This window comes from Erythrolamprus reginae, chromosome 7, assembly GCF_031021105.1.
Source record: "Erythrolamprus reginae isolate rEryReg1 chromosome 7, rEryReg1.hap1, whole genome shotgun sequence".
In the NCBI taxonomy this organism is placed as follows: Eukaryota; Metazoa; Chordata; class Lepidosauria; order Squamata; family Dipsadidae; genus Erythrolamprus; species Erythrolamprus reginae.
The window spans coordinates 34,102,119-34,125,300 of NC_091956.1; the positions used below are offsets into that span (position 1 = coordinate 34,102,119).

Below are 23,182 nucleotides of genomic sequence, written 5' to 3' on the forward strand. Positions count from 1 at the left end.
CAGGCATCGCTGGAGGCTCCAGAGCTGAGATAAAACAGATGACCCTCCCCCTTTTTGTCCCAGGAAGGTAAATCAAAGCATAGCATACATAGGCACCTGGAAGGTTATAAACTAATACCTCCAAGCTTCTTCCCTACCAGAATAGCAGTGTTCTACAGCAGTGTTTCCCAACCCTGGCAACTTGAAGATACTTGGACTTCAACTCCCAGAATTCTGGGAGTTGAAGTCCAAATATCTTCAAGTTGCCAAGGTTGGGAAACACTGTTCTACAGGACTTGATACCAATAGAATTAACTGAAGCCATTGCAGCATGAGAAACTGACTAGAAATACTGATGCTTCTTACTTTGCATATATTTGGAATTCTGAAGAAGCATTGTCAATGTTTGGCTTATTGACAAACAAGCTTTTAAACCATCTGAGTTATTGCAAGAAAAATTTGGATTGCCCAAAACTGCAGACTAAGTAATATATTCAATTAAACCATATTTTAATTTCCAATTTGGTCCAGAATTATTCCTTCTAAACTTCTTGAATTATTATCAAAGTTCAGTGTATTTATTCAGATTGGCTGCTACTCAAATAAATAAAAATACTTTGCCCCAGATGTCTAATCAATTCAGATGGTGTCCAATAAGTTACCAGTCATTTTTCAGCCAGTTCTGTTGAGTGTTGTCTTGTTAGCAAAGATACTAATGCAAGTTCTTGACACAATTTACCCCAGAGCCCATCAGTTGATCCAGATTGCTTTCTGGTTACAAACACCTTCAGAAGAGATGATAGGTAAAACTGAATAAATATGGCTATGAGCTCAAACTCAAGCCTATTTCATAATAATAAGTGAGGTGAAATAACATTATCCCCCCCCCCCTTATTGCATCATAGACTCTGGGAAAACTACATGTTTACAGTAACCAGCTCCTTTCTGGAAAAGGGGCAATGCCCATTTATCTTCGACTAAGATAGTAGCTGCCTAGCTGATTCAATCTTGTAAGGTTGGCATGCCCCAGTTGATTAATCTATGGAATCTATCAGGATCCCAAAAGCCTTCTTTACCTGCCTTCTGGAATGAGATTCCTTGAGTTCCAGATGTCTCCAGCTATTGTTTGGAAGAGTTATGAATTAAAGTTAGAATCTTTACCCAGATTTTGTTTTATTCCATGTCATGCTTAGCTTCTTTGATTAGTTTTATTGGTAATACGTTTCTTGTCCCAAAGTCATTGAAAGTCAAATGGTATACAAGTGTATTATATTATTACTATTACATGCACATTAGATTTAAGACAGCTGTTGAAAGAAATATCCATCTGGGTTCAATTCCAAGCAGGGAGAAAGACACTGCTTGGAAGGATGGTTTAATGGAGCAGAACCATTAAGTACATGGTCCTGGAGTAGCTGAACACAAGGAGTGTAGAATGAGATACTGTATATTTATACTTTCTCTTGGGCCTTGCAAGAAATGTATCTTATTGGTTGTCAAACTCCCTGGGGGCTGTGTGCTGGGTCCGGCTAACCTTGTAGGTTGTCTGCACTCCAGGCACGTGTGAATCTTGCTGGGTGATGGTTGTATTCAGAAAGGTTGTAGGTCATAATAGCTTTCTCCTGGCTTGGATCTTGTAAGGTAAAGATAAAGGTTCCCTCACACATACATGCTAATAGTTCCTGACTCTAGGGGGCAGTGCTCATCTCCATTTCTAAGCTGAAGAGCCAGCACTGTCTGACAGCAATTCCGTGGTCATATAGCTGGCATGGCTAAATGCCAAAGGCGCACAGAACGCTGTTACCTTCCCACCAAGGTGGTCCCTATTTTTCTACTTGCATTTTACATGTTTTCAAACTGTTAGTCTGGCAGAAACTGGGGCAAGTAATGGGAGCTCACTCGGTTACTCGGCACTAGGCTAGGGATTCAAACCACCGAACTGCTGACCTTTCTGATCAACAAGCTTAGCCACTGCATTACTTGAGTGAGGGCTAATTCTATCACCCTGGAGCTGAATGGCCCAGTCTTTCTGGGGTTATTAAAGGTGGGCTGCTTTCCAAGAGCATGTTTCTCCCTTTCTTATCCAGGGAGATATAATATTCTGATTTTTTAATATTTCCTAGACTATTTCATTCCTCTAAGAGGGGTGGATGCTGTTGTGATTCAGCCTGAGGCTGCTCAGGGACCAGCTGTGTCTCTGCTGGCTCCATGCCCGGAAGAGGAGGACAGCGAAGAGGAGGGGGCTGAACAGTCGGACGGGGAGAGGAAAATCAGGAATGGGATGGAGAACAGCATGAGAGCCCCGGGGGGGGGGGGGGGGGCTCTCCCCAGCCAGTAGCTTGGAGTCATTAGGTGATGACGCACAAGCCGTCATTGACATGCAACAGAGACGGTCAGATCAAAGAAAGGAGCAATTAAAGAAGTATTATCAGCACAGAATTAGGAACAGCTGGGTTTGGGTGTGGTCCTCCTTAGCAGGGTTTAAAAGGCAGGTAAGCCCTTGAAGCCATGTGGAGTGTTATCAGTTTGGAGTTGCATTATCCTGTCTTGTTTCTCGGAGTCTCTGTTCCTGGCTTGTGGCCCAGCAGCTTTGGAAGACCCGTGGGAGGTGTAGGTCTGCTATCTGCAGCAAGAATTCTGTATTGCTGCATGGACTTTTGCCTTCGTGGATATATCTGAAGATACAGCATTTTCCTGTTTGTAAGGACATTTTCTGTTACCTGTGTTTTTCTTGAATTTTATAAAACTGCCTTTGCCTTTTACCAGTGTATCTGGCTTCTCTTTTTGGGTTGGTATTGGCTTCTGGAGTGACCCAGGCAGAACAGATGCTAACTTTCTTTACAGCAAATTTCAACAAATTTAGCAAAGCACAAGGCAGTTTCCACGGACAGAAACCTTCAGATAAAAGAATACAAGAGAACATTTCTCTAAAATAACAGAAAATCAAATTGTAATAAGAAAAAATAGAGAGTACGCCATTATTGATGCATAGGATGCATGGGGAACCATTTAGGAAACCATTGTGGATGCATAGGTAACTGTCAGTTGCACTAAGAGCAATCACTAAGGAAAAATACCAACAATTTGCTCACCTTTGGATACCATTTGCAATTTACTCGTTCCTTTAAAAAGGAACGTTTTAAAAGGGCTAGCACACAAAATAATCTTAGGTGTCTATGTTGGGAGAAATGTCCATCTGGGTTCAGTTCCAAGTGGGAAGTAAGACACTGGAAACAGTGAGATTGTGTCAGTCAGTCTCTAGGATCAGAATCACATGCTAAAACATGAACCAACTATGTGTTGCTCTAACAAAACACACATACCTAAGTCATTTTCCCTGAGCCCTAGTAAGCAAGCGATGGTAGGCCACTTCCAAAGTACTTTGCTGAGAAAACTAAAGAAACTAGTCCAGACATTACCAGGAATCCATACTGACTAAAAGGCATCAAACACTGTTTTAAAAAGAAAGATGATCAATACAATACGTGGTTAAGATTTAATGCTTTGTTAATATTTATGTATATGGATGTACCGTCTGCATCTGTCCCTTTTGTTTCTCCGTTATCTTTTGGCACTTTGTACTTTTTGCAAATATTCAAGCAGCAAAGGCGATTAATTACAAAGGGGTGCTCCAGTCAAACCGGACCAGGCCTCACCGGATCTTCCCACTACGCTAAGCGGGAGGAGGAGGGGCCAGCAAAGCGAAATGGAAATCCGACATGCCCTCAGGATCCCGTGGCCGTGCGCCTTCTTAATCCTGTTTCCTTTTCTTGGGGATGCCTCCCGCTCCGAATTTCCACCGGCAAATCTCTCTTCCCCCTTTCGCAATCCCAGGGGCAGCGAGTGGAAGAAAGAAATCGCCTTGCGGGTAGGTACAAAAGGACGTAAAGGCTCCTTTCGACCCCGTCGCGGGTAATCTACCTGCCACCCTTCTTCGTGCGCAGACTCAGTCGGCAGGCACCGATTTTCGGCGTTTTCTTCCGCTTTATGCTGCATTACTCCGCCCTACCAGTTCCTCAGTTTGCGGTGTTGCTCTTTAAACTTCGGGGCTCTTCCTTTTTCCCGTTTCTCTTAGTTGAGAATTTTTTTTACAGGACTGCAAAACCAGCGATCCCGTTGCCAAATGGCCAAGAGTTTTGCCATGTAATGACAAAAGGAAGGAAGGGCGGTAATTACACTAAAATGGGAATTAGTAGAGAAAACTGTTTTTCCCTACTTGGTGTTAAGTAGAAATCTGTATTAATTAGAAGCTCTCTGGGTGGCTTACAATAAAACCTCCGCATAGTTTTTACATTTTTTGTAAATGAAAGATTAGAAAAACTGCAGGAGAGCTGCCTTATGAAGAATTGAAGAAAGGCTGATCTGAAATACAAAATATATTCTCAAAACAGCACGTGGTGAAAACCATTTTCCCAAGTGCTGAAATCCCTGTTAGCTTCAGAAGTGTACAGTGGGTGGAAACTATGCACACAAGAGGTGTGTTGAATGACTATAGCGTAGTTATTTGAAAATTGATTGACATATATATGGTCTCTTTATTTTCTCAGGAAAGTATTAAGAGAATTCAGCATTGGAATTCATTATCATTCGGTGACAATAATACTGCTTTGTATGGAATAAACCAGTTTTCTCACTTATCTCCTGAAGAATTTAAAGGTACAGAACATATTACCAAGTGTACTTTTTGCCAGTGGTACCACTTTATCATGGATGAATGTATTCTGAGGATTTGATATCTGATATTATCCTTAAGAAGTTTCAAAATGGCAGAGTGCATTGAACACTGTTGGATTGCTATTGCTGCAAAAAGTATCTGATTAAATTAAAATGTATTTGCTTTCAAAACAAGATATCTCTGTTGATTGTAGTTGTGATAAAGTTAATATAAATACGTTGTTTTTATATTAAAGCTATTTACCTACAATGTAGACCTTCAAAAGTTGCCAGATATGTTCCTCAAATTGCATTACAAGGAACAGATTCACCCTTGCCAGCAAAGTTTGATTGGAGGGACAAGAATGTCGTTACAGAAGTGAGAGATCAAGGACAGGTAAACTGTCTTTCTTTTTATTTAATCTCAGTGTTATAGAATGTGCTCTACATGGGGCTATCCCTGAAGAACTTTCAGAAACTACAGCTGGTCAAGAATGCAGCCACGAGAACTGTTGTGGGTGCCCCTAGGTACACCCATACTACAACAATTCTCCGCGGACTGCATTGGCTCCTGTTTGGTCTGGGTGCAATTCAAGGTGCTGGTCATTACCTTTAAAGCCCTACATGGCTTAGGACCAGACTATCTTTGAGATTGTCTTCTACCACATAGCTCCCAGCGACCGATAAGGACTCACACAGTTGGTCTTCACCAGGTTCTGTCAGCTAAACAGTGTCGGCTGGCAGGCCCATGGAGGAGGGCCTTTTCTGTGCCTGCTCCAACTGTTTGGAACCAGCTACCTCCTGAGATCCGGACTACCCCCACCCTATTGGCCTTCTGGAAAGCTGTAAAGACCTGGCTTTTCTGGCAGGCCTGGTGCCGTTGATCTGATGGTACACCATCAGGATCCGACCATTAATGGCATGTATGGTTTTTAACAGTTTTAATTATTTTTAATTGTTGGTTTTAAATGTAAGGGGTTTTCATGTTACATATATATTTTATTATTTGGTTGTGAGCCACCCAGAGTCCCTTGGGAGTTGAGTGGCAGACAAATCTGAATAAAGAAATAAAGGAATAGTTTTGGACATACATATTTTAATTCTATGGTGGCCTTACTCTGTAATTAGCAGAGCTATAATTCATAGGTAAAAATATTTCTGCATTCTTTTCAAGTTAGTGTTGTAATACATTATGTCTTAGATTTGCATGGTGCAGCTTTTACTTACAGTAATTTGTATTTATTACTGGGGACCTAAGGGTTCAGAGGGTACAGAGTTCTTTCCCTCATTCTCATTTAATTTTACCACAAACCTGTGACATAAGATAGATGAATGATCATAATTGGCTCAAAGTGACTTGAGTAAACTAGGTTTTTTAAATTAAATTGCAACTGGCTGAAAGTACTTAGAAAAAACTTCTGCACTTAAAAAACAACAACCAATAGCTGTCCACTTCTTTGAAAGGAATCAAAAGGGCTTTCTTGAAAAATAGATTAAATACTATATGTAATCAGAAAAACTTTATACATAAAAAATCATAAATAGTGCAGTGGAATAACATAATATTTTTAGTAAACATGCTTTCTTAAACCGTTATTCAAAGAATAATACCTATGGGATTTTTTTTTCTTCCAGTGTGGTGCCTGCTGGGCTTTCAGTATTGTTAGTGGAATAGAATCTGCTTATGCCATTAAAAGAAACACTCTGGAAGAACTCAGTGTACAGCAAGTCATTGACTGTTCATATAATAATTATGGTTGCAATGGGGGTTCAACTGTTAGTGCGCTGAGTTGGCTAAATGAGGTATTTATTTAAAATCTCTATTGATAAGTTAATAGTATTTGTGAAGAGAAGAGAAAAATCTTAGAATTATTTTTAAAAATAGCTTTGGTTGAACTCGATGTCATGCTAATGCAAAAATTACTCTGCACTGCTACCTTGATTTTTCAAGCTAGTGGATTGGCTTGAAATGGCTATATTGACCATGTCCCCCAGGCATTATGCAAGTTCTTCAAATATTTTCCATAAAACCCTTTAGAAATGGGAATTGAGAACAGTTCTAAATTCCTGATCTCTTCATAGTATGCAATCCAAGAAAAATGGAATTTCATGCTTTGCTTGACTGCAATATTATTTGGCCCTCTTGCATAGAATATATCAAAGATAATTTTAAAAAGCATTAAATATTGGTATTTAATTATGAATCATTGATTTCCCCCCCTAAAGACACATGTGAAACTGGTGAGAGATTCAAAGTATCTGTTTAAAGGTCATACAGGATTGTGCCATTACTTCAGACGTTCTGATTTTGGAATCTCAATAACAGATTACGTTGCATATGATCTAAGGTAATAATGAATATGTTTATGTTTTTTTCCCCTTAACTGGCTTAAAGGAAACATAAGAAAAACATTGGCCTTCCAGATGTTACACCTTCATCTGATCTATGTGGAGTCATGTTCAAAAATTGATTCTATAGCAATAGGGAATTAGTATGTTGAACTTCATAAATATAGTCTTTGCTTAATGATCAGTTGCTTAACAAGCAGTTGAAGTTATGACAGACTTCAGAAAAGCAGTTATAATCTGTCCTTGAAGTTATGACTGCCGCATCCACCCCCTCCAATCACATCATGTGCTTGGCAGCCAGCTCATATTTATGACTAATTGCACTGTCTCACAATCATGTAATCATGATTTGCAATGCTTTGCTTCTTTTAGAAAATGAAAAAAACACTGATTAGCTCCACTTTGGATCATGAATATTAGCTGATGAATATTAGCTCCACTTTGGATGATGACAGGGGTGGGTTCCTCCCAGTTTGGACGAGATTGCCTGAACTGTTAGTGACCTGCAGGTGACGTGATGATGGCATCACAGATCTGGTTTAGTCAGTGCCAGTCTGTGGGCGCTGCCATCTTTTTTTCTTCTTTTTTTTTTTGTGATTTCTTTTACTGTTTTCAAGGTTTTTCCTGTTCTGCTGCTTGTAAAAGGGCCATCCCGCCGGCCCCTGAGTTTAAATTGTTCCAGCTACTTAGCATGTACAGAAGCCAAATTGCATGAAGGAATTTGCTTATTTATTTATTAGATTTGTATGCTGCCCTTCTCCAAAGACTCAGAGCATGCATGCACTCACAAAGCATTGCAATCAGTGTTCCCTCTAATTTTTTGGGGGGGTGGGCGGAAAAGTATAGTGTCTGAGCAGCAGTCCCTTCGGGACTGGGCGGCACTCTTTCCCTCTCACTCTTTCCCTCTTGGCTTCTGGGCAGGTTTGAAAAACTCTTGAGTTGATGATGATTTTTAAGTGAGCGATTGCTCACTGCTCAGCTTAGAGGGAACTATGATTGCAATGCGAACTGGTGGTGAAGGAAAGTGGAACCCTCTCCTGGATGATGAGACATTTAAAACATTTTAAAAATAATGCAATAACCATGTGATTTGTTTAATAACCACAGTGATTCACTCTGTGATTATTGTAAAAATAGTCATAAAATCAAGTCAGGTATTGTGGTGGCCTGCTTAACTTGCAACAGCAACTTACAGCTGAAATTCTGGGCTCAATTGTGATCATAAGACAAGGATTACCTGTATATCTATGCTTAGATTGTTTGCATCCTTTGTCTGTATTCAATGGTATAATCAGCTTAACAATGATGTCGTCAACAGAGTAAAACCTTAACAAACATTCTTGAAATGATAGCTACTTCATAGTCCTCAATAAATTTAATAGTAGTTTGGATTCTATCCCTCTCTTTCTTTTTAGAATTTTACATAAATGTGTTGAGTCTCCAGACACAATAAATTTATTCATCATATGTGTGGCAAAAAAACCCACAATACTCTTCTGCTTTTAATATAGGACATTACTAATGACATAGCAGAATGGTTTTTTAAATGCTGTATGTGGTAAAGGCCATCTTTTTTCAAATTAGGTCAATCTTTGAGGTCCATCTGTGAGGAGACAGATGCATGTTATACATTTACCCAATTGTTCATAAAAAGAAATATGTACTGTTTGCAATGTACTGACTCTTTTCCCATGTGGCCAGAATAAATAGTGATATTGAAAATAATAAAGCTGTTTGGGTTTATACAATCTGTATAAATAATTAAGCAATATTCACCAATGCCAGTAAATAAATAAAAACTATCAATTTTCTTTTGCTTGTTCAAATCAGTATATTTTTAAATGCATATTTTAAACTTACCTTTAGATGTAAGAGTTCATTAAAATACTACCAGAACTGACCTTTTTAGTAGCTAATTAACGTCTTTACAACTTTGAAAAATTATGCCTATTGTAACACATATTGATATATGTATTTAAAAATCATTGCCTTTATTCTACAGCCAATATATGTTTGACAGATTTTTTAAAGAATTATGCAAGCATATAGAGTTATTCAGAATATTGTAATGCATAAAATAATAGGCAAAATTTGGTACAATTCTTAATTGCATGAGAAATTGTATATCAAATTTCTCTTTATATATCATATAAAGCAGTTTGCCTGACAAGCAGGTTTTTCAGGCAAGGAAATATACTCTCCAAGAAAAATCAGATCTAAACATTCAGTTTCTCTTTTTTATAACTACAGTGGTACCTCGACTTAAGAACTTAATTCGTTCCGTGACCAGGTTGTTAAGTAGAAAAGTTTGTAAGTAGAGGCATTTTTTTCCATAGGAATCAATGTAAAAGCAAATAATGCGTGCAAACCCATTAGGAAAGAAATAAAAGCTCGGAATTTGGGTGGGAGGAGGAGGAGGAAGAAGAGGAAGAAGAGGACAATTGCTGCCGAAGGAAGAAGTTGAGGTGAGGGGAATAAAAAAAAATAAAAACGTTAAGGCTTTTTTAAAAAAGGGACTCTGAGGCGGTGAGGAAAAGCACATGCTTCCCATACACCTGGCACGAGGCTGCCTCCCATACACTGTGCCAGAGAGAGAAACCCAGGTGGCGAGAGGGGGGATCCTCCTGCTCCTTTGACCGAAAGGCTGCTACTGCTGCTACCTGCTTTCTTTTCCTTCCCATGCTGAAGGGCTCCTCTCGCTCGCTCGCTTTGTAGCCGGCGCCTTTCCTTCACTGTGGTGACTCCTCAGTTTGGCTGAAGCCGAGTTGATCCAGCCGGGGCGAAGCACCCCCTTTTGCCTTTCTGCGCCCAGACGCTATGGGAGGCAACCTTGCACTGGGTGTATGGGAGGCAGCGCAAGGAAGTCACCTCAGCAAAGTGGTTCATTCCCTCTCCAAGCACCTAGAGAAAGGAAAATGCTCCATTCGCTCTAGACTGCCAAAGCCTCCTTAAGTGCCACTGAAAGACTCCTGTGGCAGCCCAGAAAAGCCTAAGATGGCTGGGATTAAAGGGGGGAATAGCAGGAAACTGGCTGGGCCTTCGTGCCGCTCTCAAATTTCCTGGGAAATTTTTCTAGGCTCGGGTACTTAAGTAGAAAATGGTTCTTGAGAAGAGACAAAAAAATCTTGAACACCTGGTTCTTATCTAGAAAATTTGTTAAGTAGAGGCATTCTTAGGTAGAGGTACCACTATATAGGTAGTCTTGAACTTAAAATAGTTTGTTTAGTAACTGTTCAATGTTACAACAAAAATGAAAAAACTGACCATCTTTCACATTTACAACCATTTCAGAAATTCCATGATCACATGATTAAAATTCAGATGCTTAGCAAGTGTCAAGTATTTATGACAGTTGCAGTGTAATTCAGCAGAGTTTGGATACAGTAAGTCACCGGGCCCCAACCTTTGGAACACCAGGGGAGTCTTCTGTTGGTGGAGGTTTTTCCATGCACAAGAGAGGACATAGTTTCATATCCTGCAGATGGAGCTTTGCTTGTTTGTGTGGCCCAGTTTCTGGTGCACTGCCACAGAGCGGTGCCAGTCCATGGACCATGGGTTGGGGATCACTACAGTAAACAACTTCTGACTTTTGACTTCATCACCAAATAATGAAAAAGTCTGTTTAATGAATCAGTCCCCCCAAGTTAAATTTTCGTATTTGCCTTTAATGGACACCAACTGTCTCTGGCCCATTGGTGCAGTGATAGTAAATATTTCCTTATATAATTTCACTGGCACAAGGTACTTCAGTTTCTGAATACACAACAGGAATGGTCAGCTTCTTGAAATGGATTGACCAGAACTGTTTTATTGCTGAGTGGTGTTTTGAGTATTGCATTCTTACTATATATCATTATTTCTGTGTCTTACAGCAAACATGAAGATGAAATGATGAAGATGCTGATTAAATGGGGTCCTTTGTCAGTAGTTGTAGATGCACTTAGCTGGCAAGATTATCTTGGTGGTATCATACAACATCATTGTTCTAGTGGAGAACAAAATCATGCTGTAGTTGTAACTGGTTTTGATAGAACAGGTAAACTGTCATTTGTTTATTATGTTATTTACTTTAATGCAAAATAGTTTTATGTTTGCTATTTTATTTCTTTATTTATTTATGAAAAGGCCTTACATACGTTCTTTGACATATGTACAGTCCCTATAACAAATTGCTGTTATGTCTGAAATTATATTATAACCTTGATTTCTCGGTTTAATTCAATTGTTCCAGGTTTTATAATTACCGGTATAAAATTATACTTGGATATAGATACCTACGCTGCATAATAGCAGTCTTCAGCAAAGTGGTTGTTAAGGGACATACCATGTGACAGCCTTCTGTCTGACAGCCTGATGTCAGAGACGTCCTCCGGAGCCTTGCATAGTTTTAGCCGCTCAAGCGCCCAGCGGTCAATTGCCACCAGCTGGGATCTGGATGCGGGATGGAGCCCTGTGACAGCAACCACTCTGTCATTGGGATCCTCCAAGGGGATACTACGGAGAGAGCCACTAGATCTGCAAATCAGGTCCTGGGCCAGTGCGGTACCAGTAGGATCATTTCTGCCTGTTCATGTACAATTTTCCTGACCACCCTGGGAATGACATTGTCCACCTCTGAGGTGTAATAAAAAAGAGGTGGGCCTCTAGCCCTAGAGTTGTATAGAGGAAAAACCCCTAGGCCTGCTTGTGTGTCCTTGGTCACAATGGTGTACCCAGGCGTAGGCTAGGGCAGCGAGTAGGTCTGGCCTGGCCTGGCCTGGCCTGGCCCACTTAATGATCCAATTGTAATCATTAAGTGCTGTGCCCTTTCCCTGTTCCACCAAGGAGAATGATCATTCCCAGATTTGAGGTCCATTCCTCCAGGATTGGGGGAGAAATAGACCTAAAAATGCTAGTGAACACCAGTCTTTTAAAACTTTCAGGATGTTGTTGTTTGCTAGAATTTTCCTCTCCTTTTTGGAAAGTCTAGAAAAAGAAAGATTTTAGCAAACACCAGCATTGTCCAAATGCTTATGTTTAGTAGTATTTTAACAGATTTTTATTTGGTTTTTCTGGCATGTATACTTCTGAGGGGAAGGGAGGAGAAATCCCTTCACAGGATGAAGAAATAGACCTTAAATCTGATGTACTCTCCAACCTTGCAACCTTTCCTTCTGGCTTCCCAATTGCCTTTCTGGGAAAGCCAGCAGCGAAACATGCAAAAGGAAATCACATGATTGCGGGGCATTTGGCAACCAGTTGTAAATATGTAAAGTTATCAAGCACCCAAAATGAGGCCATGTGACCAGGGAGAGTGGCACAATGTTTTACAATGCTTGTAAGTGCTTTTATGAACTGACATGATGGTAATTTGGCTTCCTAAGAAACCAGATTCCCTTTTTTATTTTTAAAGGGAAATACTTAGTTACTTAACAAAATAATTTACAGGTAGAATTCCCTATTGGATTGTACGGAACTCCTGGGGACATACATGGGGAATAAATGGCTACGCTCATGTTAAAATGGGTTCTAATATTTGTGGTAAGTTTTGATTTATATTGAATTTAGATGTGAATGATTTCCTACACAGCACCTGCTGTAACAGCCTTTGTTATGGTTTGAATTTTCAGGTAATATGTTATACACTGGAAAACTAAGTTTTCTAATATCTGACATTGAAGATAATTCAAATGCCTCCCTGACTATAGCTTAGACTCTTAATTACACTTGATTAACATAGCTATAAATTCAGCTTCTTTAACATTATATCTGAAATTGAGACAAAATTGCAGACAATCTATTGTAAGCCTTTTTATTTACACATTGATCTTATTATTGGAGGATAGCTCCGCCCATAGGAGAAAGTCTGCATGCTTAAAACTACTGAAAACTTCAGAGGTGTGTGTAATGAAGGAACCTGGCTGAAGAGACATCACATCAAAAGCTCTTAATGATCCCAAGAGCCAGGAAGCAGTTATTTTATAGCTTGTACTACTATGGGATAGTCTTAGACACGAAATTAGCACAACTGTGGTGGCCTTGGAGAAAATGATAACAAGTGCTTGAGACCCAGGGCTGCTCTGAGTATCAAGAAAGATTCCTTATGTAAAGTGAGTTGACGTTGATAGTTAATGGCAGCATCATATTATTACTGTTCATTTTAATTGTTGTATTGTTTTAATTGTTGCATTGTGTTAATCTGAATGTTTATTGTCTTTATTTTGATACAGATCAGAGGTCCTCAAACTTGGCAACTTTAAGACTTGTGGACTTCAACTCCCAGAATTCTAAGAATGCGCGGCCAGTGATTTATCCCCGGCCCGGATTTGCTGCAGGGCCAGGGAGACACGGCCCTCGGCACAGCCGCCATTTTGAATGCCGGGATCTCACGAGATTTCACGAGATCCCCGCCATTTTGGGATCATTGGCCAAGGCCGAGGGGCGGAGCCTGCCAGCCCTATAAAAGGGGCTGTGCAGGCTTGGGGCCTCCTTTTCGCCCTGACGACGACGAGCAGCGAACACCCACCCGCCCTCCCTATCTTCCAGTGTGCCACTGTGGGTCGCCCTTAAGGGGGCCGAATAGGAATTTTTGGTGGTCTCGGTATTTTCTGCGACCGTTTTTTCGCCTATTCCACACTGGTGACGGATAGGCGGTTAGGGGGTGCTTCGCCCCCTGTTTAGGCTAATTGGCTTACCTTTGGTCATTGGGTAAGCAGGTTAGGGGCGGAAAACTGGGTGGTGTTTAGCAACTGCGTGTTCTCTGTTGGGCATCTTTGGGGATGATTGGTTCTCTCCAAAGGTCATGGTGCCTTTAGCTCGATCTGACCAATTGGGGGGAACCTGTCTTTGGGTCCCGCCCATCTCTATCCCCTTGCAGGGGTTAGACAGCGAAACCTCCCACATGCAGGTGCATGGCTGGGATCCAGGTGAGGGCGGGGCCCTTCACCTGGATCAGCATGGAGCTACGCCCATAAGTTGCCCCAGAAGTTTTTCTGACGTCATTTTCCGCCCCGGAAGTAATTGTTTGACCCTGCGGGTCCTTGTTAGGGTTTAGTTAAATTTATGCTAATTTAATGAATAAATTATGCAAATTTAATTAATAAAAATGACCCAGTTTAAATCCAGCTCTCTGTGTCCGTGTCGTTACTCCACCTCTGCTGCAATTGAAGTCCACAAATCTTAAAGTTGCCAAGTTTGAAGACCTCTGATATAAATGTTTATGTTTTGTGTTATATTTTATAGATATTCTATTGTTATTCTGTACTTAGGTTAAGAATAAGAAAAAAGTCAAAATACTTTTTAAATGTAAAAGAAATAATAGATTTTTTAAAAGATTAAATCATAACTTTGTTTCTTGCTCTCTAGGTATTGCTGATTTAGTTTCTGCTGTATCTGTATGAATTAGCTGCTAAGGGTTTGTGGCAAACATTGCAGACACTAGTTTATAATGAAGAATTAAAGGACTGTTGCCAGTGTTCAGATAGTAACAACCCTTGGATCTGAAAACAATCTTCCAGCTAGTTCCTCAAAACTTGTTGCTGATTCACAGCTTATCCCCTTTTAATGATTGTTTAATCATCTATAGGTAGTATGATTAGAGACATGTTGGCACAGTGATTAGAATGCAGGACAAATGTTCACTGCCAGGGGTTCAATCCGGACCGGCTCAAGGTTGACTTAGCCTTCCATCTTTGCGAGGTCGGTAAAATGAGAACCCAGATTCTTGGAGCAGACAACTGTAAAGCACTGTGAACTGGTATATAAGCTATTGCTATATTGGTTATGCTGCAGACTGAATGAATTAACTTCAAGAAATATATTTTAGAAACTATTTTCTTTGATACTGTGCTACTACTGAGATTTATTTACTCTGTCTTGTAATCTTTTATATTCTATGGAAAACCATTTGGGATTAGAAGCATATTTCTGTGTAGTTTTTGCTTCTCCACTTATAAATTTGATTCAAATGGAATAGAATCCTACAATAATTGGAATTGACAATTTGGATAATAGTAGGGGATGGAAGCTTTTTATACATATGTAGATATAATTTAGAAGTGTTTGCAATTAATAGTTGATCACAGTTGAAATATTTCTAACTGTTTAATAAGTTTTAATTAAATGTCTCAAAAGGTCATATGAAACTAGTTGTATATTCATGTCTAAATCATCTGATATTTTAATAATAAAGATAAACATTTAAAAAACCCTTACTTTATATTTGAACTTCAAAAATTGCTCTCACTATGATTTTCTACTTTGGTTCAGTCAGTGTTCCCTCTAATTTTTTTTTTTTTGGGGGGGGGGCGGAAAAGTATAGTGTCTGAGTGGCAGTCCCTTCAGGACTGGGCAGCACAGAAATAATAAATAAACAAACAAACAAACAAACAAACAACCCACCCTGTTTTGCCTCAGAGAATTTCAAAATAAAATACTGTACTGTGTGTCTATAACAGTGAGCTCATAATAGGGCAACTCTATCAATATCAAAATGCCACTTAAATAGTTGAGCTAGTTTCAAACTAGATTTTGATTTTCTTTCTCTCTTCCTTACTCCCATTCTTTTTCTTTCTCTTTTCCTTCCTCTCTTTTTTCTATCTGTTTCTCTCTCTTCCTCTCTCTCTCTCCTTCCCTCTCACTCTTTCATTCTCGGCTTCTGGGCAGGTTTGGAAAACTCTGAGTTGATGATGATTTTTAAGTGAGCGATTGCTCACTGCTCAGCTTAGAGGGAACTATGGGTTCAGTAATAACTGGGAAAGAAATACATGAAAATCTATCATAATTGCAGATTGGCTAATGCATCCAAGAAGAAGGCAAGACAATTTTGTCAATCAATAAAATTTGATATGCTCTCACCTATTAACATCATTTCTTTTTAAAATAATGCAGAAAAGCAATAAACTGTATTCCAAAAAAGGCATAATAAACAAAAATGATGCACAACTAAATGTAATTTACATGAAACCTCTTAATATATATTTCTATTTAATTAATTTACTTTGCTCTCCTTCATTTATTGCCTTTTGTTGTTTAAAATGCTCTGTTTTTGAGGCTCTTATCAACCACCCCCAACCAAATCTCATCACCGGCTCAAGGTTGACTCAGCCTTCCATTCTTCCGAGGTGGGTAAAACGAGGACCTGGATTGTGGGGGCAATATGCTGGCTCTGTTAAAAAGTGCTATTGCTAACATGTTGTAAGCCGCCCTGAGTCTAAGGAGAAGGGCGGCATAAAAATCGAATAAATAAATAAAATAAATTTTTTCCTATCCTCAACCCTTTTTGACTCATTCTTCCATAATCCATTTGTTTTGCAATTGAATCTTCTTTCATTCTCTCTATCTGATAAAATATACTTCAACTTTTTAACAACTGGTTACATACTTTGTATTCAGTCCATTAAGCATTTATTCGTTCCTGATTGATATCTTTTGACCTATCATTTTAAATGTATCTCAATGTATCTTAAGTATCTCATTTCCTTTGAAATGTTCTGTTTCTCCTAATAACATTAGTTCTCATTTCTTTATTTTTTAAAAAATGGAGGTTCCTTAAAAAAAAAACACCTTCATTTATTAAAAACTTCTACTATTTTCCAACATGTGCAAAACATGTTCCTGCAATCCATTCTAGCATTTGTAACTCTATATAATTCTCTGGTTTCTATCATTTTTTTAAATACATAGTGCAATTTTCTTCCTTTTGCATCCCAATGTTTTTATATTGTTTTCAGAAGGAAATTTTCATAAGGAAAGTTGAAGACATAATTAAACTGTAATAAACCTAAAATCATATCTTTATTATAAACTTAGTGCAGCAATCAAAAATATCTTAGTTCAGCCTAATAAATCAGAAAAAACTGATAAAAGTAAAGCTTAAAATTGAGCTGATTATTTCTATATTTTCTTTTATAATTACTTAATTGAAATAATGATATATTAAAATCTATGTCATTGTATATTGTGCATAAATACATACCGGTAAATATATATATATAAATACATTATTAATCTACACAGTATAAGTTTTTTTAAATCAGTGCCTCTAGGTGTGTTGACTACACAACTTCCAGGCTTTTCTGCCACCATCACCAACTGGAGCTCTCTATATCAAAAGCATGCGTTTGTAATACTTGTGTAAGGAAAGCTGTTAATCTGAATCATCACTGCTGAAGTATGAACTGTCACAATATTCTGCTGTGTAAAGGAATTTATGAAGTGTTGGATTCAGTTTTGGGATCCAGCTTCTTGGCACCAAGTAAGTTGAAAGATTGAATAAATCAACAAATACTTTATACCTGTCACTGAAAAAGAAAAATATTAATGAAAATGGAAATTCCACGGTATTTTATAAATAATACCGTAGCAAGCAGAACCCAAAACACTAGACTCAACCCAAGGCTTTTACTTTGATGTACTAGCATCCATGCTTAAAAGTTGGGAATTGTAAATTCAAAGGGGGGGGAGCAACATGTTATGAGCTTTCTAGTGATCCCAATGTTTCTGATAATAGTTTTAATTATATCCTTAACTCTGAACAAGTGTGGAAGCCTTTTACCTAATGCTCACTAATATCAGTAGAGCCGCAAGAGACTGTTTGCAGCAAGGGGACACTGTGAGGGCAAACATCTTTAATTTTTTTCTTCTGGGAAGAGCCTATTGTCCAGAAGATTTCCATTTTATCTGTCCCTTTAAGGTGAACATTAACAATTGAATATGTTGGTTGCAATCAACTTGCTGGGTTAGATTGAACTTTCCAGGGGAGCATTCGGCATTCCCTGCAGCAGCCATTCACCTTGCAGATAATAATTGTGCTATGGGGATAATCTTATTATGCATCATTTATCAAAAATTGTTTCTTTGATTATGGGTTATATAAATGACTGGGTATAATTAGAATTAACATTTTTCTATAATTAATATACCATACTTTTATGGGACAGTTGTACAACTCTATACAATTATGAATTGATTTGTATAATCAAAGACTAAAGCTAAAAATGACTGCTTGTTCTCATAATAAGAAATACAGTTTATGTGCAAAAAGAGACAATATACAGTAATTCATATATTACATATTAAATACTATGTAAAGGCTAATAAATGTGTCTGTGTCTGCATTAAGGCCAATGAATGCCTTAAGCAAGGCCAACAGTGGTGTCTCTTGAAGTGAAGTTCTTGCTTCGCTTAATGAAACAAACAAATAGGATATCAACTCAGACTTTTAAGATTAAGATTTATTAGATTTGTATGCCGCCCCTCTCTGGAGACTCGGGGTGGCTCACAACAACAAAATACAACACACGGAGTAAATTTTAGCTGTGTGTGTGAGAGAGAGAGAGAGAGAGAGAAAGAGATTGAGATTTAAGGGCATCTTAACCTCCCTTCTCTTCACCCAAATTATGCTTATTTTGTTTAATCAAGGGTTGAATGTGACTGTTGAAGATGTAATTCTTAGTAATAGAGATGATTTTTGAGGTGACTCATTAGTTAAGCTTCTTGGGGGGGTTTCAAAGTTAACTGACAAACTGAAAGCCCACTAGCAGAGTATTGCATAATTTCTCAAACCGCTTGCTTAAGAAGGTTTCATTGGTTTTAATAGTATTTAATAAAAAAATCTAAAAGTGCATCAATTCAGCTAAAGTACAACCATCCAAATGTGCTTTCATTAATATGTAGTTCATACAGCAAGTTGTGTACAACCAGACTTAGCCTTCCAAATGTTATTAGACAATAACATCTATAATAATGAACATCATGAGGCTCAAATTAGAAGAAGAAAGCCAGTTTTCTATTGGCTATCAATACCACTGTATCCCACGATCTAAATTTCCAATGACATTCAAACAGATGTTGTCCATATTAAATCAGCAAATAATTTATTTGCTCAAAGAACTGCCTACAATAAACTATCTATAGAGTAGTGGCTACCTGCCAGTACGGCTAATTGCGTGCAGCTCTGTGGATATGCCACGCGAGCATGCGTTCATGCAAAATTAAACGCGGAAGCAAAAACTTGCTGAAAAATGTGCATGTGCGTCCCGTGCGAGATTTTGCTACCTGCACATGTGCAGGAAGCAAAATTTTGCTCGAACATGCACTTGCGCACCAGAGCCACAGAGCTGCGCACAATTAGCTGTACTGGCAGGAACCCACTACTGTATCTATATGATTAACTATTAATAGCATGAATTCTTTTTTTTCTTCCTATGTACCCTGTAAGTATGCTTCCTAATCAGACGTATGTAGAAAGTGTTTGAGGAATGAATATGTATGTAGTCCTCAACTTATTACTACATGATGATAATTAAGTGAATCACAGTCATTAAGTGAACAGAGATTTCCCAATTTACTTTTTTCCAGGAAATTGGCAAAAAAGATCATAAATCATAATCATAATATTGCAAGACACTGCAAACAGTTGTAAGTTGTGAGCTGGTTGCTAAGTGCCCGAATTGTGATCATATATCAGTGTGTGTTTGGGTGTGCATGACAATTGTAAGTCCATCTACAGGTCATAGTCACTTTTCCCATGGCCATTGTAACCTTAGACCATTGTTAAACAAATGATCATAAGTTGAGGACTACCTGTATATATTTTTAAAAGGAAATTAAATCCACAAGGAGAAAGCATAATTGTGTAGCCAAACATTTACACTTTACCCACAACATATTGTGGTGGTTTCCTACAAAAAGATCAATATGAACTTTCTTTTAAACTTAAAAACATGAGAACTGCTCTGCAGATATTGCTAACAAGACTGTACATAGATGTCAAATAATTCTTGCTTCACATTTATATCCATATGGTATGTCTCTTGCTATTCATTAAAAATAACAAAAACTGAACTTGCTAAACCTACCTCACAGTTGAGCGTAGATATTGGTAGCCTGATGAACCTCCAGTCCCAGCCTTGCTGCCAATCATTCTGTGTACCATACACACATGGTTATCTAAGTATATAAAAACTCACTTAGTTCATTTTCTATTTTAAGATATGAAAAGATTAGGTAACGGTTGTAAATGAGAATTGTTTCACAACCTTGAAATATGTTTATTACACAATATATTATTGCAATATAATAGTGGTATTTTTGCTGTATAATGTAGTTTTGTGATATTGTCCCCCATTCCAGATAAGTAGAAGTAAGGTTAAAATAAAACGATTTGCTAAATGTGGATAACTTCATGGCAGAAGCAATATCTCGGTATTTCAAATGTATCTATCACTTAAACCCATGATGGCAAACCTATGGCACGTGTGCCAGAAGTGGCATGCAGAGCCATCTCTCCAGGCATGCCAGCCATTGCCCATTGCTCTTGGATTTCAGCACGCACATGGAACACCAGACGAAGAAATTGGAAGCTCAGCTTCCCGGCATGTGCATGCATGCCAGGTAACTGCTGTTCTGATTTCTGGAGCTCCCTCATGCACACACGCATTCCGGTTTCAGCACTCTGGGTCAAAAAAGTTCGCCAACACTAATTTAATCCATTAGATGCCTAATGGTTATAAGCCAGTTGTACTCATCTATAACTTTCCCAAATGTAGGGCACTATAGGATGGAATAAATATTTAGTCTGCTACAAAATCCTTGACTGTTAACCTTGAAAATATGTTTCATGTTGACTATAATGGCAATGTCAAATGAATATAATGTTATTTGCATCAAAGGATTATTCAAAGAAAACTTACATCTCCATTTAGTCATTAGCACATCGATATCCATAAGAGAAGTAAGAAGCTGAAAAGGAACTTGGAAGCGAGGTTCCTCTCTTAAATAATAGAAGAAAGTTGATTGAATTCCCATTAATCAGTTTGTGTTAAGGCAAAAAAGAGAGAAAATAATAAACATAATTGTTAAAGCAATTTGAGATAGTTTAATAGTTAAAAATAATAAGCAGAAAGCAGAAAATAGACTTCAAATTTGCTGCTCAAAATTTGCTGTTCCTATTTATATTCTTTCAAAATAAACATAAACAGGAATAAATGAAGCGGGGTCAAAGTAAATATTTAGTGGAGCTTTCTCCCATTTGTTTTCTTATGCTCTAATTGGGGGGGGGGTGTTAGTTTGGAAAATATTTCACTAATCACATGGAGTTGAGCTTGCTCAAAGGAGAGATGCTTGTGCTCTGGTGCCAAAAGGAGGGCAGTGTGCAATAGGTTTATAAAGAATGCCTCCAAACCATGCTGCAGCAAAGGTACTCACTCTTTTGTTGAAGAGCTACAGTCTTTCAAAACACAAGTGTCCAAAAACTGAGTTGTTTTCCACAGATGCAATATGTTGGTTTAGAGATGAAACTCCAGGTCTGTTTCTTGTTCTCTGTTAACTGTGAATGATAACTCCTACCAAGAGCCTCCCACAAAACCTCACCTTTTAAGCCTGCTGCAGCATTCCCTAATTACTCCCAACTGTGCTTTAAGATCTTCTGCATCTGCGCAGCTGCTCCTGTCATCCCATAATTCTACTCACCTGGACATTGAGAATGGGATCATTAATCACCTCCTCCTCATCCAGCCCACACGAGGCTCTAACTGGAGATTCCAGAATCACTTCAGGGGCCTCTACCTCTATTCTTCAGCACCTTCAGCTTCCATCTCTCCTTCCCCCTCACTATCCCAACCCTCTGAGAACCACACAGGTCTTCGATGGTACAATGGACCCAGGTCATCTGGTTCAAAATCTGTTACCAGAGGAGCTGGCCTTGAGCCAACCACAACACACAGGAGGTCACATAAGACTGTACATCGTAATGGAGTCTAGGCCACCAGAAAGTCCACGACACAAGGTTGAGTGTCTTGAACAAACCCAAATGTCCTGCCACAGGGTTGTTGTGGCACTGTGACAAAATAAGACCCTGGAGCTGGCCTGGCAGTATGTACAGCTTCTCCCTGTATCTTAGGAAACTGTCAGAAAACATCCAGGGAGAATTGGATCCAAGTTCTTATTTCTGTTGTGCAATGCGTATGTTCTGCTGCTGGGCCTCCCGAATCTGTGCCTATAGATCAACAGGTTCATGGATGGCCGCAAACGACTCGATGGGCAGAATTGTCCAAGGCAAAAGAGGGTCCTTGGCATAGACATATTCCGTTTTTCTGGAGAGCGCGTCCGCCTGTTGGTTGCACCTACTCGGAATGTAGGTGACCTTGAAGTAGAAGTGTGTAAAGAAGAAGGACCACTGAATCTGTCTCTGAGTTTCCTCGCTTTTTGTAGAAACTCCAGATTCTTATGGTCTGTCCGTACTTTGAGCCCCTTTGAGGTCTGTCTGTACTTTGGCCCCTTTGAGGTGTTGCCTCCAAGTCTCAAATGTGGCCTTGATGGCCAGGAGCTCTTTCACCTACCGTATTTTTCGCTCCATAAGACGCAGTTTTTTTCCTCCCAAAGTAGGATGAAAAATCAGCCTCGTCTTATGGAGCGAAGATGCAGGCAGGGAGGGGGGGGAGGCTGCGAATTCGGAAGCGCCATCCCGCCGGCTGGCTGGCTAGCTGCTGCCTGGCCCACCGTTCCCCGTAAGCTACGCCCGTGAGCAGGCGTGCACCCCCAAATACACCCGAGCGCCCTTTTCCACGGGCGCGTGCTCCCCATCCCCCTGCCAGCCCGCGGGGAGGTGGGCGGGGGCGGGGAGGTGTGGCAATAGGAGTAAAGGGAGCCGCGGCCGCCCCTGCCTCCCCACGGTGCCTCCGGCCAAATGCGCCCCTGGCTTCTCCACGCTGCCCTATTGCCCGCCCGAACCGCCTCCTCTGCCACCTCCTGCGTTTGGGCGCGATCTGCCTCCTCTCCTCTGCTGCCTCCTCCTGCCTTGGGGCGCAATCTGCCCCCTCTCCAACGTCGCTGCCTTCTGCCTTGGGGCGCGATTCGCCCCCTCTCCTCCTCCGCCGCCGCCGCCTTCTGCCTTGGGGCGCGATTCGCCCCCTCTCCTCCTCCGCCGCCCCCTGCCTTGGGTGAGCAATCCGGGACAGGGTGGCTTAACGCCATGAAGATAAAACGGCCGACTTTTCCCTGCTGCCGGAGCCGTTTCCTCTTCATGGCGCAAAGCCACACAGTCCCGGACTCCGGGATTGCTCGCCCAAGGCAGGAAGCGGCGGAGGAGGAGAGGGGGCGGATCGCGCCCCAAGGCAGAAGGCGGCGGCGGCGGAGGAGAGGGGGCGAATCGCGCCCCAAGGCAGAAGGCAGCCATCTGCCCAGACAGAAAGGAAACAAGAGAGAGAAAGTGAGAAGAAGA

General features: G+C 39.9%; 2 protein-coding genes across 3 annotated transcripts in view; one reads left to right on the forward strand and one right to left on the reverse strand.

Moving 5' to 3' along the window:
• Nucleotides 1-3,632: 3,632 nt before the first annotated feature.
• On the forward strand, nucleotides 3,633-16,234 carry CTSO (cathepsin O). 2 transcript variants are annotated; one of them, XM_070757305.1, is made up of 8 exons: nucleotides 3,633-3,847; nucleotides 4,527-4,635; nucleotides 4,890-5,029; nucleotides 6,268-6,435; nucleotides 6,859-6,980; nucleotides 10,854-11,017; nucleotides 12,409-12,501; nucleotides 14,326-16,234. In XM_070757305.1, exons 1-8 carry the CDS (start codon nucleotides 3,686-3,688, stop codon nucleotides 14,358-14,360), a joined length of 993 nt encoding a protein of 330 aa, XP_070613406.1. In that variant the 5' UTR covers nucleotides 3,633-3,685; the 3' UTR covers nucleotides 14,361-16,234. The 2 variants fall into 2 exon arrangements, with proteins under 2 accessions (XP_070613406.1, XP_070613407.1); XM_070757306.1 differs by lacking the exon at nucleotides 3,633-3,847 and adding an exon at nucleotides 3,903-4,122.
• A 502-nt stretch (nucleotides 16,235-16,736) lies between these two features.
• The window catches only part of TDO2 (tryptophan 2,3-dioxygenase), a 28,125-nt gene continuing 21,679 nt past the window's right edge, over nucleotides 16,737-23,182 (reverse strand). Inside the window, exons 10-12 of the mRNA XM_070757304.1 lie at nucleotides 20,655-20,734; nucleotides 19,821-19,911; nucleotides 16,737-17,261 (exon numbers count right to left, since the gene is read on the reverse strand). Of these exons, the coding sequence (XP_070613405.1) occupies nucleotides 17,108-17,261; nucleotides 19,821-19,911; nucleotides 20,655-20,734 (325 nt within the window). The 3' untranslated portion in view covers nucleotides 16,737-17,107. The remainder of the gene's footprint in view (nucleotides 17,262-19,820; nucleotides 19,912-20,654; nucleotides 20,735-23,182) is intronic.